The sequence below is a fragment of the Callospermophilus lateralis genome, chromosome 15, assembly GCF_048772815.1.
Source record: "Callospermophilus lateralis isolate mCalLat2 chromosome 15, mCalLat2.hap1, whole genome shotgun sequence".
NCBI lineage: Eukaryota > Metazoa > Chordata > Mammalia > Rodentia > Sciuridae > Callospermophilus > Callospermophilus lateralis.
This window is the reverse complement of record NC_135319.1, coordinates 50,531,491-50,547,159: the sequence shown is the minus strand read 5'-3', so window position 1 is coordinate 50,547,159 and position 15,669 is coordinate 50,531,491. Positions and strand designations below refer to the sequence as shown.

At 52.8% G+C, this 15,669-nt stretch overlaps 1 protein-coding gene across 1 annotated transcript in view; it reads left to right on the top strand.

The window, feature by feature from the left end:
* Positions 1 to 15,380, top strand: part of Zcchc24 (zinc finger CCHC-type containing 24) — a 54,083-nt gene extending 38,703 nt beyond the window's left edge. The window contains exons 3-4 of the mRNA XM_076834464.1: positions 5,633 to 5,797; positions 11,425 to 15,380. Coding sequence (XP_076690579.1) covers positions 5,633 to 5,797; positions 11,425 to 11,538 — 279 coding nt within the window. The 3' untranslated portion in view covers positions 11,539 to 15,380. The remainder of the gene's footprint in view (positions 1 to 5,632; positions 5,798 to 11,424) is intronic.
* The last annotated feature ends 289 nt before the right edge of the window (positions 15,381 to 15,669 follow it).

Sequence of the window (15,669 nt, the reverse complement as noted above, 5' to 3'; positions counted from 1 at the left end):
TAGAGAACGGGGGCGCTGTTGTGGGATGTGGAGCTTGTCCAGGGCCTCATTGTTCTCAAAGCGGTGGTGAACATCTGGAGCACCCCCTTGGTCCACATGTCTAATCATCTCATTAGGACAGTCACCCAGAGAGGAGGAAGGAATGGATATTTTTTTAAAGCTTGAAGCCTCATAGCTAAGTATTCCTGTAGGAATATAGTAGGAAAATATATCTGGCCGGCCCCGGCCCCAGCAATGTCTGACAGTGCCCATTCTCCCACCTGTCCCAGTGAGCTTCACCAGCTCCAAGGTCAGGATGACAGTCAGAAGTTCCCTGGAGGAAGTGAGCTGACCAAGCTCAACTGCCTGACAGGACAAACATCCCCTCTGCAGGCTCCCTGCTAGTTGCTTCCCCAGTCTCTCCTTGCATACCCACAGCCTCAGGGAGCTCACCACCGCCCAGCCAACCTCGAAAGATCCATGAACCGAAGGGAAGAAAGCATGGAACCTGAATTCTGAAGTGTGTCCCCATCCTCCACCTTGTCCCAAGCTGCTGCCTGCCTGGGTAGCTCCTCCCCGTCCCAGGCCCAGCTTTGCCTTCTCCCTAGCCACAACCACCCACTTTCCAGGATGCTCTGCGGCAGCCATTCGAGCCCCAATCTGAAGAGCAGAGGCCATTTCCCACTCGCCGCTCTGTCCCTGATCCACTGTGTCCTCAATCAAGTCCCCTTGCCTTTTGTGTCCCCAGAGGGCCTGTCTGTGCTCTCCGGGGTGATTTCCAAGCCCCATTGAGCTGTGCCGAGTTCCTGGCAGAGTGATTCTCAGGGCAGGGGGGATATTAGCAGGGACCTGGGTGGGTCCTGACAACTTGCCCTAGGTCCAGGCCACCCCAGTGGGGGCCCCTGCAGAGCCAGGACTGTATGTTTCTTGCTGAAGTTTATGAGAGGTCATGTCTTTCTGGAAGAAGGCAAGGGGAGGGTGTTGGGGGCAGAGCAGCTTTTGTTCTGCTAAAAATGCCTTCTGTCTTTGGCCCTGCCTCACTGGGAGCATAAACAATGTCAGGACGGGCCCTTCCAGGAAGTGGCTCCTCACTGCTGCCCGCTGTCCACTGACTGGCCTGTCTTCCCTTATCTACTGCCTCTTCCTCTTTGCCTAGCGGGCCACCTACCCCTCTGTCCTGCAGCGGGCAAGGCCAAGGCCCAACCCTGACCTGGGCTAGGCTAAAGGCCCTAGGAGTTTTCTCCAAAATTCCTGCCTGGAGATCTTTCCTCCCAAGAGCAGGCTGGTGGCTTCATTGCATAGGGGACACACGTGTGGGGGTCTGACAGAAGGGGCAAGCCAGGTGGAAGAGCCTTACCTCTCCCAATAAGGTTGTTTGTAGGCAAGTCCTGCCCCTGCCCTGTGCCTCAGTGTCACCAGCTGTCAAAGCAGTCGACACTGTTCCCTGCCCCCCAGTGCTCTGGTGAGAGCTGCATGGCACTGGTGGTCAGGGAGCCCCTCAAATTCAGTCTCTTTCCCCCTTTCCTTGTCCTCTGCCAGCACATCTCCAAGCTTCCTCTTTCTTGGTTCTTCCACGAGAATTCCAGAAGGTGAAGACACCTAATGCCACCCCTCCAACCCTGGGATAGACAGCCCACCTGCTACCCAGGTGTCCTTCCTGTCTCTGGAACTTTCCTCTTAGGATGAAGTCCGCAGATCTCGGTCCTGGCTTCTGCATCATCTGCAAAGCCTCAGCTCCTCCTGTGCCGCCGAGGGAGTGGGACTGAAAGAGCCAATGTGGCCAGGCCCTGCGGTGTGTCAGGACTCTGAGCTGAGATCGTCACACGCCTACAGCCTCCCCTATACTCAGGAGGCAGGCCCTCCATCATCATCCAGTTTCTAGATGAGGAAACCGAGGCACAGAGATGTTGAGTGACTTGTGGAGTGTCCTCCCAACATAGTCCCATGTGGAGCCAGCTTGTGACATTGGCATCTGGCCCTGGAGTCCAGGATCTGAGACACATCCAGAGTGATGGGGTGCAGTGCAGGGTCCTCCCAGGGGTGGCCTGATGGTCATAGGAGCAGCAGGCCAAGGGCCCTCTACCTGCCTACTGGAAGGGGTGCTTATCTAAGTCAGAAGTGAGGCCTGCTTCTCCCTTGGTCCACACTGTGCACCCCATTATCTGTGTGGTTTCTTTCCCACTCATTTCTGAAGCAGAAACTCCCGGGACTAAAATCGATGGAGTCTCTCTCTAATCCTGCCCCAGTCTTCATGCTTTGCTCTGCTGAGTGTCCTAGGTGACCTGACCTCTCTCCTCTGGTACCTTGACTCTTTCCCTTCGCTCTGACTGTGTGAGGCCAGGTGCCAGGTCCTGTCGGCTCTGTGAGTCAGGAGGCCCACAGAACAGATTCCTGCAGAAGCAGGCCTGGCTGGGGACGTGCCCCGAATTCCCATCTTCGTCAAGGAGTCTCAGACACCCCTGTTCCCTTGTCCCCCTTAACATGTAGGTGCTTCTAGGAGCAGAGAGGAGAGCCAGCCGACAAGGGGTCTTACTGCAGAATGGCAGGAGAGGAGAAGGGAGGCTGCTCAGAGCTATGAGTACCAGGCCCCAGTGGCAAAGGTGGCCCTGGGAGGGTCAGAGGGACACCCACTAACCTGAGAGCTACAGAGATCAAGGTGCCACCAGAGACCCAGGTTAACCCCTCTACCACAAACCCAGCAGCCTGACTGCAGACTGAGCCTTCTCCCCAGGGTAGCCCGGCTGCCATGAGGTCCAGTGAGGATCCCAGAGGCAGAAGGCAGTGGACCCAAATCAGGGCAGTGTTGCTGTCACTTTCTAAGTTTAGATTTACATACTCAGCACATATATCCCTCTTCAGTATTTTGCGTGAAATCCTAGTAGGCCATCGCCAGTGGTACCGTGGATCCTGAAATTAAAATATATATATATAGAAAAATTTCAAAAACGTGATTTCCAGAGGAAGAAGTTATTATTTTATATACCACTGTTGCTCTATATTAATACACAATAATCGCGGTGCTAATGCTTCTGTTTTACCTTCAGCCTACCCGGCACTGTTCTTAGAGTCTGTGTTATCAGAAAATCCTCAGAAAAGTCTTTGGTGATCCTCACAATGCTCATCCTTATTAAGTAACTTCCCCAGGACCACAGAGCTTGGGTTTGGATCCAGTCTGTGCTCTCAACCACAATCCACTACTTAGAATTTGGGCAACTACTCAGGGAAACTACTCCGGACACAGGTCAGCTCGTGGCCCAGGGCTTCTTAAACTTAATGGCAAGGAAATTCTCTGGGGCTCTTGCCAAAATGCAGGTTCTGATTCCATGGATCTGAAGGGAGCGGGGCTTGAGCGTCTTCATTTCTAACAGACTGTGAAGGGATGCTGTCACTACCCTCTGGGGACCACGCTTGTTCACAGTGCAGAGCCTATGTTGAAACCTGTCCTAAACTCAGAGCCTGCACTGGCCAAGCAGGCAAGATAAATAGAGGGAGCCGCTGGTGGAAGAGGGGACACGGAGGATGCACCTGAGCCATCCAATGGTCATCCACTCCTCGGCCCTCATCCAGCAAGAGTTCTAGACCAGCGTGGCCTTGTTTCTATGCGAAATCTCCTATTTCTAAACAGGGGGTAACCAAGCCAACTTTGTAAAATACTGCAGTGCAGAATCGAGTGCTCAGAGCAGTTTTATTTATAATAGCCCCAAATCAGAGACAGTCCAAATGTCTATCATCTGATGAGTGGGTAAATGAAACAGCATCCTTGTACAGTGGAACAGGAATCGGCAACAAGGAATGAAGTATTGACGTGTGCTTTAACACAGAGGCACCTTGAAATAGTAAGCGAGAGGAGTCGGAGACACAGGGACAAATATTGTATGTTTCCATTCAGATGAAATGTCTAAAATAGGGAAATCCAGGAGATAGGGCTGGGTGTGTGGGGAGAAGGGGGTTGGATAGAGAGTAACCATCAGTGGATTCAGGCCTACTTTGGGGGATTTGACAAAGGTGTTCTAAAATTAGATTGTGGTGAAGGTTGTACAACTCTGTGAATATACTAAAAACCAGCAAATTGTCCACTTTAAATGGGTGAGATGTAGGAAATGTGAATCCCATTTCAATAGAGCCATTTTTAAAAACATGTAGAAGAGAACTGGCTTCTTTAGTATGTAAAGTGCAGTTACAAATCAGCAAACCCCAGCAGGAAAAAAACAGAGAATATGAACAAACAGTTCACAAAGGAAAATTTTTCTGCTTCTTTTTTCTCTTTATAATTAGTTTCTTTTAGTTATACATAACATTCGAGTTAGTTTTAACATGATTATACAAGCATGGAATATGATTCGCTCTAATTTGGTCCCCTATACTTCCCCTTTCCCTTCCCCAGTTACTTCTCTCTACTACTGATTTTTCTGCTCTATATTTATAGGTTTTTAAATTAGTGCCTTGTGGATGCGCATAAAGGTGAGATTCACTGTGGTATATTCATATATATCATAGGGAAATTATATCAGGCTCAATCCCCCGTTATTCCCATTTTTGTCTGATAGTTCTTAAATACATTTTAAAAATCCCTCTTGCTCATAATAAAAGATGTACTAGTCAAGGCAACTCTGAGAAGATTTTTCTACCTTTGAGATCATCAATACCATAGTCCCCCCCAGACTTCCCCTTACCAAGGGAGATACGTTTCAGGGCCTCAGTGGATTCCATGGACAGCACCAGATCCTATAATTTAATGTCCTTTCCATCTTAACTAAGCACTTTTAGGGCACTCTGACCCGAACTTTTGTAATTTGAGTTGTGACAGCAAAACTAGCATGAGTTCCTTCCTTTCTTTTTTTTTTTTTTTTTTCCACAGTTCAATGGTCAGAGGATCTGTTCTTACCAAAGATCTTAGCAACCTCAGCCTACTTTTTTTTTTCTTTTCTTATTGAGAACTTCCATCTTTTCACTTAAAGGAAGTACTTTTTGGCTTTTCTTTGACATATCTGAATTGCTGATTTCACTGCTCTTGCCCTTTGGGACCATTACTAGGTAAAATAAGGGTTTCCTGAACAGTCACTTTCATACCCTCAGCAATCAGCTGGATAACCAAGATGGCTGCTAAGTGATAAATGGCAGGCAGCATATACAGCGTGGATACACTGCACAAAGAAATGATTCATGTCCAGGGTAGGACAGAGGGATATTTCATCATGCCACTCAGAACAATGTGCAATTTAACACTTATTTGTTTCTGGAATTTTCCATTTAATATTGACCATAAGTAACTGAAAGCAAGGAAAGCAAAATGACATTAAAGAGGAGATACTATGATTAAGATTGTTAATGGGATGGGGTGTAGCTCAGTGGTAGAGTAAGCACTCGCTTAGCATGCAGTAGATGCTGGGTTCAATCCTCAGTCCCAGGGGAAAAAAAAAGTAACTCCTGGCCTTCCCTTAGTACTCTACTCCTCCACTGTGTGCATGGAGTTGTCTCCCAGGCTTGCGATTCCTGGTGCTCTGGAGGTGACCTTGTCATCTCTGGATTGGGGACAAAAGGTGTCTGCACACACAGACACAGAATATGCAGCCTGAAGCAGAGGCCATGGGACCCTGTGGGGACTTGTGGACCCATGGATCCTAATCCCCCGTGTTTGCTTCTTGTCCTCTAGGCACGCCCCAAAGGCGAGGGTCTGACACCGTACCAGGGCAAAAAGCGCTGCTTTGGCGAGTATAAGTGTCCCAAGTGCAAAAGAAAATGGATGAGCGGAAACTCCTGGGCCAACATGGGACAGGAGTGCATCAAGTGCCACATCAACGTGTACCCGCACAAGCAGGTGAGCCAGCTGCCTGATGGGCGGGGTGGGGCGGCCGGCCCACAGAGGGTGGGGCATGCTCTGAAGGACAATGGAGGGGGACTCTTCCATTATTGGTCCTCCTTTTGGTACTTGTACAGTGAGGATGAGGCCAGATCGTCCATTCTTCCCTTGTTCACCAGAAATGGGGTGAAGGGGGACGAAAGGCTGCTTCCCCAGGACAGGAATATGATAAAGGGGCAACTTCAGCAAGATCCTGAGAGCTGAGGCCCCAGATGAATTTTTAAACTAATGAATGGGAGTAATGAATGGGGGTGCTGCCCTGAGATGAACCGTCAGGGGGCCAGCAGGGTGCTGCAGCAGGAGGGTCCCCTCCTCTACTCATCCAGTGCACACGTGTAAATGGGGTGGGAAGGGGTTGAGGGGCCCTACTAAGGCAGACCTCAGAGAGAGCCACTCAGAGGAGGTGTTCTGTACCTGGGGATCAAAAGGAGGGGGAGTTAGGCCTGTCATCAGTGTGGGGGGATGCATCCTAGGAAGAGCTCTGTAGGAGCAAATGCTTGAGGCTCTAAGGACTTGGGGTGCTCAAAACCTACATCTGGGTGAAGGAGCAGATGGAGAGGAACAGGATGGGAGCTAAATGGGAAGGTCACCAGAGCCTGTGGCGGATACGTAAAGGACCCCAAGAATAACAGGACTTTCAACTTCATTTTAAGACAATTAACCCAGGGGGTGTGCAGAGATTGGTCTAGGAAGGGTCCCCCAGGTGGGAGATGGTACTTCTGAGTTGAAATCACCAATATGTTTGGGAACAGTGCCTCCGCCCCCTCCCCAGGCCAGATGGGCCTTGATTTGCATCCCAGTTCTGTCACCAAGGACCTGGGTATGCGGGTATTTGCTGAACTCCCAAGCACCCTCTAAGACTTTCTATCTGTTCTCTCTCAGACACCCCATGGGGTAGGACTTGTTTCCCCATTTCACAGAGGGGAAAACTGAGGCACGGGGGTGTAAGTGACTTACCCAAGATCAGGAGAGAAGCTGGGATTCATGAAGAGGGAACAAGTCTAGGGCTGGAGGACAGCAGGGGACCTGGCAAGGTAGATGGGATCTGGGAGTATGAGGGGAGCGGGAAGAGGGAGGGGAGATGGGAACAAGCCAGGCCCAGCTTATCAGGTGTGCAGCAGGTGGGACTTGGCTCCCAGCATTGGCTCTGTCTCCTCAGTCGCTGCCCTGTATCCTGCTGGCCTCTGTCCCTTCCCACCATCCCTGGGCCTGCCCATCACCTCCATCTTGCCTGCACAGCCAAGCACAGCCTGAGTGACCACCCCACCTCCATCTCCATCCAGGGGATTGGAGCCTTCAAGGGTCCAGTCTGGAAGGATTTCTCCAGGGCCTGGGGCTCCCTCTGCGCTCTCTCAGTCACTCAGCACTCCTACCGGGAGCGTGGGAGGACTGAGGTCCAGAGAGGAGATGGGCCTTGAGCAGGGCACCCAGACAGCATGGAGGGTCCTGGACCAGTTCTGTCTCCCTGGTCTACTCTCCTGGGCCTTTGTGCTTCTCTCAGTATGTCACAAGCCAGGAGGAGGCTCTGGGATAGCACCCCTCCGGTCTTCCCAGCAGTGGGGAGCCTTTGGTGAGCTGAGGACAGGGCAGAGCTGTTCCCTCTGCCCCCAGTGGAGGGTTGTGGTGGATTTCTCCCACCCCGCCCCGGCCCTGACCCTGCCACAGTCCCTGAGAACCCTGCACCACCCGCCCCAGCCACATCTGTTTCCTGTCAGGCTCCAGCTGTGGCTGCCCCTGCAGACCCTGCCCCCCCAGGAGAAGAAAACACTAATGGGCCTGCCTCCCGCAGGGCTGGGGCGACTGCGCAGGTCAGTCCCAGCTGCTGCGTGTTTTGCCCTCCCTCGCTCACTGGCAAGCAGGCCAGGGTGGGGCAGCCAGACCAGGGCCCACGCAGGGAAGCAGCACCAGCAGGTCATGGCCAAGGAAGGAGGAGCACAGGTCCGATGAGCTGAGGGCTGGGGCTGGCCAGGGACTCTCCGGTTCCCCTGCCCCCAGCCTGCCCCTAATCCTACATAATACTAATGATAATACATGGTATTAGTACTGGCCAACATTTCAAATGCTCTCTCTATATAGGCACCATTCTAATCACTTTACATACCTTTTGTACCCCTCACAACAACCCCATCAGAAGTAGATGTTCTTATGCCCTGTTTTATGGAAGAGAGGATTGAGGCACAGAGAGGTTAAAGTAACTTTCTTATGGCCACACAGCAATTACTAAGTTTTGCAGAGCTCTTTATGGGTATCAAATTCTTTAAGACAGTCATCTCATCCCCCCCCCCTCTCTCTCTCTCACACACACACACACACACACTCACACACACACCCCTAAGCAAAAGGCAGCCAATGTTTCTAACCTCCCATTCTAGGCTACAGAAGGGCAAGTTGGCGGGTTTCTGTTCTCGCCACTAAAAGGCTCAGGGGTCACTCCAGGTAAACTGGGCTGACTGGGCTGCACGAAATAACCACACAAGAGACACAAATACCTTTTTGTTTGGGGTCTCTGTGACAGCTTCTCTGAAGTTAAGGGTCCACAGGAAGAGAGAGAGGGAGAGCATGCGCTGACCCCTTTTATTGAGGGAAGCTACTCAAATGAGGCAAGGGGTCAGGTTTCAGGGGGCTGAGTCTATCTTCATGGTGTCCACTGTCAGCAGGTTGACTGACACCAGGGTAGGCCACACCCAAGGGCACAGTAAGAGAAGGGGACACACACAAGGCACTTCCATGGGAGATTCTATCCTAAACAGGGCAAGGGGTCATATTACAAAGGAACAGGTGAGCATAGCTCCACCCATGGGGCTGACACACCCATGCACAAGACACCGACCCTCCTACTCAAGAAGGGTGGGGAAAGCTCTGCCACGTTTCTGTGACTGAGCGCCTCAGCTCCCAGCCGGGGAGTGTGACTCAGTCCCGTGTAAGGTTGGTCTCCCACAGCAAGTTAAGGTTCTAGAGGAGAAATCCTCCCTAGTTGCCCTCAGCTCTTGGGTGGCCGAGCTGGTGTGCGAAGCTCTAAGTCTAGTGATATCATGTCATGTGGAGACGTTGCATAAACACCAATGGAAGAGTTTTCCAGAAAAGTCTGCAGGATGAGCTGGAAAGAGTCTCTCGGGCTCCAGGGAGGCGCTGCTCTCCCCCTGGTCCTGCTCAGCCTCTGACAGCCCCTGGGATGAGACCAGAAGGCAGATGCCCCACAGGGAGGATGCAGCTGGGCAGCTGCTGGTGAATCCCAGGGGTGCCCTGTGCCTGTGAAGGGGGCACACCTCCCAGCACAGGAGGCAGAGCAGTGTCAAGGGAGGACGCTGCCCTTGGGACAGAGAGCCAGGGACCTAGGACAGTCAGAGGGAGTGCATGAGATCTGGAGCGGGCCCTGGTCATAAGCCAGGCCGGGGGCGGCTAGGGGCCTGGCTGACAGGCGCAGGTACTCTGGGGGCAGAGGGTCTGGCTGCTCTTCCTCCAGGAAGGCCCCGGATGAGACTCTGGAATGTCTTCGAGCCTCAGTTTCCTCATCTGTGAGGCTGACGGTCATACACCTCTCACTGGGCGGCCTAACTGAGGTGGCGGCTCTTAGCCAAGTGAAGTATAAGCCGGGGAACAAGGCAGGGCCAGGCCTGCTCACTGCATCCTCTCTGGACCCTTCTGTGCCACTGTCTGAGGGAGGCACAGTGGTCAGTGGGCCGTGGGGGAGGAAGAGCACAAAGGGTGGCCAGGACCCAAACTTTGGGGAAAGATGTTCAGACCATCGTCTGGGAACTGAGCAGGGAGCCCGTGTAGCCCCCATGTGGCTGAGACCTCTAGGATGAGGGTCCAGGGACCCAGATTTCAGCTCAAGGTCAAGCAGCCATTTTTAGCACAGGCAGGGAACTAGCCAGTGGGCTCAGCCCACGGGGAGCTCCCGGTCCTGGGGACATGAAGGCGTGTCCTGGAGGGGCTCTCTGTAGGAGCAGAACTGGCACTTGAGATCCAACACAAAGTCAAACTCCATCCCCTCCACTGGCCAGGGAAGCATCCAGAAGGGAAGACAGCCCTCTGAAAGGCCCTGGACTTGTGGCCCAGGCTCCCGTCCTTCCCCCAGGCCTTTCCTTTGTGGCTTAAAGCTTGGAGGCGCAAACCAGGAATCCTCTCCACCCACAGTCTTCAGCCTTACCCGATAGAACATTCCGGCCTTCCCATCCCCCAGCTGTTCCCAGTGTCAGCTCAGGTTGAGGACTGCATCGAGCAGGAAAGCCAGTGTGCTACTTTTGAGCAGTTCACCGTCTGGCTGAGGGGGCAGTGCTCCCCTCAGCTGCCCTCCCCTGACCATCCTGGGTCACATCACTGCATCCAAGGGTCCCTCCCCACACACTAGCCTGCAGTTCCTGGCCCCTCTCCTTGGTGTGTGGCCCCAGCTGGCCCCGACTAGCTTCCTCTGAGTCCACTCAAGGGACCTTTCTGCAGGGTCCAGGCAGGGGCTACACTGGAGGAAAAGCAACATCTCTGTGCAGGAGCCAAGAAGCTGTCTGCTGGGGCTGCTGCTAGGGGCCTCCAGGATGTTTCCAGGGAGACAAGCCTTTGCTGGCTCTTGGGGGCCAGGAGGGGAGGGAACGAGGGAGCAAGGGAGCTCCCAGACTGTCAGCAATTGTGCTTAACGCTGCCCAGTTTACCAACAGCCGAAGGTCTCCGGGACCCTCCCCAGACCTTACCAGCAACTGCTGTGGGTAGCCCACTTTACAGATGAAGAAATTGAGGCTGTCTGCAGTCTTCAAGTCACCTCCCTTCTCTGGGCCTCGGTTTCCCTGTTAAAAAACAGTGAAGATCCATAGTCATGTCATGAACAGGGCTGGCTCTGGGCTGTGGGGTGAATCCAAGCCCCAAATGCTGTCTTCATACAGCTAAGGCTCACTGAGCTGAGCCAGAAGCTGTGGCTGTGAATCTCTCCTTGACTCCTAAGGCCACTTGAGCAGGTGTGGGAGTGGCTCATGGCCAAGGAAAACGTGCTGGATGCTGGGACTCAAGAGATGTGGGTGGGGTGTCCCTGGCTCTGGACATGGTTTCCTCATCTGGAAATGTCTGTGTACCCCTGTTGTGCCTTGATCCTGGATTTTTGTGAGCTTCAAGTGGTGGCACTGGTGGGAGATCAAAGTGGCGTATATACCCAGGGGTCCAGGTATGAGACACCCCCTGCCCTGCATGCTCCAGCCCCAGCCCAGGGTCTCAGCCCACGCCTGCCCAGCCACAGAACCCTGCAGACAGGCAAGAGGCGGGCAGGAAGGTCGTGAGCACCTGGGCTGGACTGCCTGTGTGACTACAGGCGCTCTCTCTCCCCCACCCCTCTTCCTCCCCCCTCCCCCCATCCCTGTGTGTATCTCTGTATGTGTCTGTCTGTTTCTGTGAATGTGTGTCTCTCTACCTCTTGGCCTGAGCCTCTCCCTGTGTATCTCTGTCTCTGTCTCTGTCACTCTATCTGTACCTGTCCGTCCATCTCTCTGCATCTTTTCCCCGGTCTCTGGGCCTCTCTCTGCATCTGTCTCACTCTCCCTGTGTGTCTCTGTGTTTCTCTGTCTCTGCACCCTTCGGGGGCCCTTTCCTCCCCCTCTCTGCAGAGACCCCTGGAGAAGCCCGATGGCCTGGACGTGTCTGATCAGAGCAAGGAGCACCCACAGCACCTCTGCGAGAAGTGCAAGGTCCTGGGCTACTACTGTCGCCGCGTACAGTGAGCCACCTGCAGCGCCCCCTGCCGGCCACGCTGCCTCCCCTGCGCTGCTCCCAGGGGCTGCATGTCCCCTGGCCAGGGGGCTCTTGGGGTCTTTGTCTTGTGTGTGTTGACAAACAGTGTTACTGACATTGCTGCCCCAACAGGCTGCGGGAGGCAGGGGCCCAGGGCTCTTCACAGCCTGGGGGTCTGTGGAGGCCTAGGCCCCATAGAGTCCTTGGTGTTCCCCTGGCTCTTCTCTTCTGAGAGTCCCTTTGGAGTGAGCAGCCTTGTATTGGCCACAAGTGCACTAAATTTACTGTGAATCCCAAAGCCTGCAAGGGACTACTTCCCCAAGACCAGCCAGGCCAGCTTCTCTCACCCAGAACCTTTCGATTTGCCCTGTATGAAAAGCCACTTTGGAAAGCCCTATCAGTCAGTCCTAGGTAGCAACCATGGGGAGCAGATGCCTCCTCCGCAGCTGCTGGGGAGCGGGCCTCTGTGCCCTGCCCACACTGAGCCCCAAACTTTGACCGTCTCTGATTTCACTGCATCACACCCAGGAGCTGTACCCGGGGGACCCAGAGGGCAGAGGCAGGACAGGGAAGGCTCTGAATGATGCTCCAAGGTATGTCCTGGGGCATGTGGGGAAGCACCCCAGTGACCCCCAGCAGCACTGCCCACTAGCTGGGTGCTATGAGCCCTGTTCCCTGTCCTGCCTCTTTCCTCCCACCCACACCAGGTGCTGCAACCCCACCAGGCTGCCAGATGTAGCACAGAAAATACTCTGACAGGAAGGACACAGACCTGGCATTCTGGAGATGTGCCGTGTCACCTGGGGCAAGGACTTCTCATCTCCAGCCTCAGTTTCCCCACGAGTTGAGTTAAGAGAGTGACACTACAAAGCCTAGAAGTCCCCCAGCTCTGATGTTCAAGAAGTAGGCTGGCCCCAGGCCATTCTCCAGAACAGAGAGCTTTTTTTTGGAAGGAGTCCCCTGGATGGTGGGCGACACCTCCAGGAGCCCTGTACTCCATACCACTGCCCCTCACTGTGTCGCCTGGGGAATCACATTCTCCCCTGCTGCCCCTGCAACTCCTCTTTGACTGTTGTCTCCTCCCTGCAAACCCCCCCCCATCCTCCTAACCCAGGTCTCCCCAGCCCTCACTGGGGCAACCCTGAGACAAGCCACAGAACCTCTCATTTGGAAAAAGGGGACAATGATTGCCTACCTCCCAAGGGATCAGAGAGGCCTCTTGGCACATCACATGGTCAGGGAGACCACCGTTCTGGCAGGCGGGAGGGCGCCTCCTCTCTCCCCAGTGAGAAGCCTCATTCTTATTGTCCTCTCCCCCCCCCCCCCCGCTGGGGGAGGGAGAGAACTGGCTGCCAGGACTGGGTCGCTTGATTTTGCCCCAACATTTTGCCTCTGTGGGGAAAAAAAAAAAAAAAAATCAGACCATGAAATGGGCCTGAAATTCAGTGTTTACCATGGCTCCAGGACACCCGTCCGGTGCCCAGTCGCCTTTTGTTTTCAAATGAAAATGTTTTGTGCAACTGAAGAGTTACAGTGAAGTGTTAACCAAGGGTCCAGGGAGCAAGTGGACGAGATGGAGAGTATCTGCAGCCCGCTGGCTTCAGGGAAGATTTGGGGGCCATATCCTCTGAGCACTTAAGAGCTCCCTCCCTGCTGCATGTAGGGGTGGGGGATGGACTGAGCACCCAGCCACCTCTAGGGATTGCCTCTGAGGCTGCCCCAGCCCAGCTGCCTTGTTTGGGTGACCTGGGTGGCCTTGGCCCAAAGCTTTTGTCCCCAAGGAAAAGCTGTTGCTGTCAGTCATCCTACTGGGCCTCCAAAGAGAAACTTTGCCATGGTGGCAGTATGCTAACCTCCACTGTGAGGACATGCCAGACATGGGGACCATTGGCCCAAGGATGCCTGGGGCCTGCCAACTGGGCTGCAAAGGTAGGGAAGCCCACACCCTTAAAAGAACCGGGATTCCAGAGCATAGGAGGCCAGAGCCAGCCGGAGATGACCTCTCACCCCAAAGTAGCCTTTTTGGCGGCCATTGTCCTGACATCTGTGCAGCAGGGGCTGGGCTATCCCTCCTGGGATGGCCCTTGGAGGTTCTTCGAGGTCAGCAGGAGACACTGCTGTCTGGGCCAGTGCTGTGAGAATTAAGTGCTCAGTGGACCTGGGAGCCCAGGAGACAAGAAAGTGTTGTGGTTTTAGTATGTTCAAAAGGGACTACCGCTTGCAGTCAGTAGATCTAGCGATCTAGTTGGGAGATAATGGTGTTTACCCCCCATGAAGTATTTGATAGCTCTACTTGTGAATTTGTATTTATTTTGCATTATACTTGACACAGAATTCCTTTTTTAAAAAAACAAAAATACTATGTGTGTATTTTGGAAAAAAAAAACTCATAGATGTTAAAATTTCTGCACAGTTACCAGTTTTTCTCACAACACTGAATTTGGTAGCTTCTCCCGAAAAATCTTCACAGTGATTTTTGTCTGTATATATTTGAGGGCCTTTTTTAAAAAAAGAAAAAAGAAAAAGAAAAGAAAAATATGTTTGCCTGATTTTTTTGAGACAAAAAAAAAAAGAGAGAGAGAGAGAGAGAGGCATTTTCAAAATTTCAGAGCTTTCAGGAGGGCAATAGAATATCAAAGAAAGATTTCTGGAAGTATTTTGCAAATCTTCTGGTTAAGCAGCAAGAAAATATTTATGGTGAGAAGTTTTCTTTTTTCTTTTTCCTGTTATGGTTTTGGATTTTTTTTTTTTTACTATGCTTTTGTCCTGTAAAAAGTATGCAACTGAACTACATTAAGAAGGAAATATTGTCTACATAGAATATTATATGAAGTTGGTACATAATTCTGATGAGAAAAAAAATCTTTGCAATTCTCTAAGCCATGTTATTGTTATTCTGTATTGTTTTCCATGGATGAAAATATCAGTATTAAGTAGCCAGCATATTATTCAAATGTTTAGACTTATTAATATGTTTTTGTCCTGTATTTATACCTATGTGTATTTTGGAAAGTATTCCCTTTTTTAAGGGGAGCCATTATTAGATACATATCGAAAAAGGGAACCGTGACCCCTTTGTGCCTCTTCCGCTGAGGATAACAAGCACAGCGTTGCAATCTCTCTTCCCACACCTCCTTGCTAGGAGCTTGTCATTACACTTTTATTAATTTCATGGGCAGCGCGGGGAATGGACAGGGGAGGAGGGAAGCATTTGATGACCTAGCCCCTCCAGGGTCTGCCACCCCTTGGCCCGGTCCGCAGTGCCCAAGGAGGGAAGAGGAAAAAGCAAGCAAGAGTCCCCAAGGCCCCTCTCTGGAGCTTTCTCATCTGAGCCGGGTCTCACCCCATGCGCTTTGAACTGGGAAATGTCATCGGAGCCATTACGCCTGCCCTCCAGCATCTAATCAACTTGAATCTACTCTAAACAAATATTTAATCCAGCCTCACTACATTCTAGCCCAGTGCAACAACTAACCCTGAATTGTGGGGTGTCCCAGCCTCCAAAGAGGTGGCTGAGCTCCCCCATCCTGGGGCTGGGAGGCTGGTGGCAGCGGGGATCTTTGCTCTCATGGCCAAACTCACTGTTCGACCTCCTCCATCCCCCAGACGGTGACCCTGTCCGTGTCTGTGTCTGTTCATGTGTGTGTGTGTCCAGCTAAGAAGACAAACAGAACCCGTGGGCCTGGCTCGAGGGGGCGTGGGCCAGCCCTCCGCTTCCTCCGGGCCGCCCGCGGGGTGGCATTCCGTTGTGTGCCTTACTCCTGGAGACTGTACGGCTTGCCTAAGGAAATGTAGCCTTCCGCGCTGTATTAAAAGGATTTTGGAAAGCAAAGAGGCTGGGGGTTTCCTTGTTTACACACAGCACGGGGAGGAAGCTGGACGACACAGCCCAGCCAGAGGGACTTGGGGCCGCCCTCCGACTTGTGCTTGCCCTGCCTCCACGCCACTGACCTGCCTCCTCCCAACCCCTCTGCCACCAAGTGGACGCTCTCCGGGGTGAGGCTCCCCCCAAGTCAGGCCCCAGACTGGGAGAGATTGTCAGCAGATTAGGTCACACGTTAGCTCAGCCACGGGACTCCCGGGTAACCATATATAGGAGCGAATCTGCCACGGGCATGGCA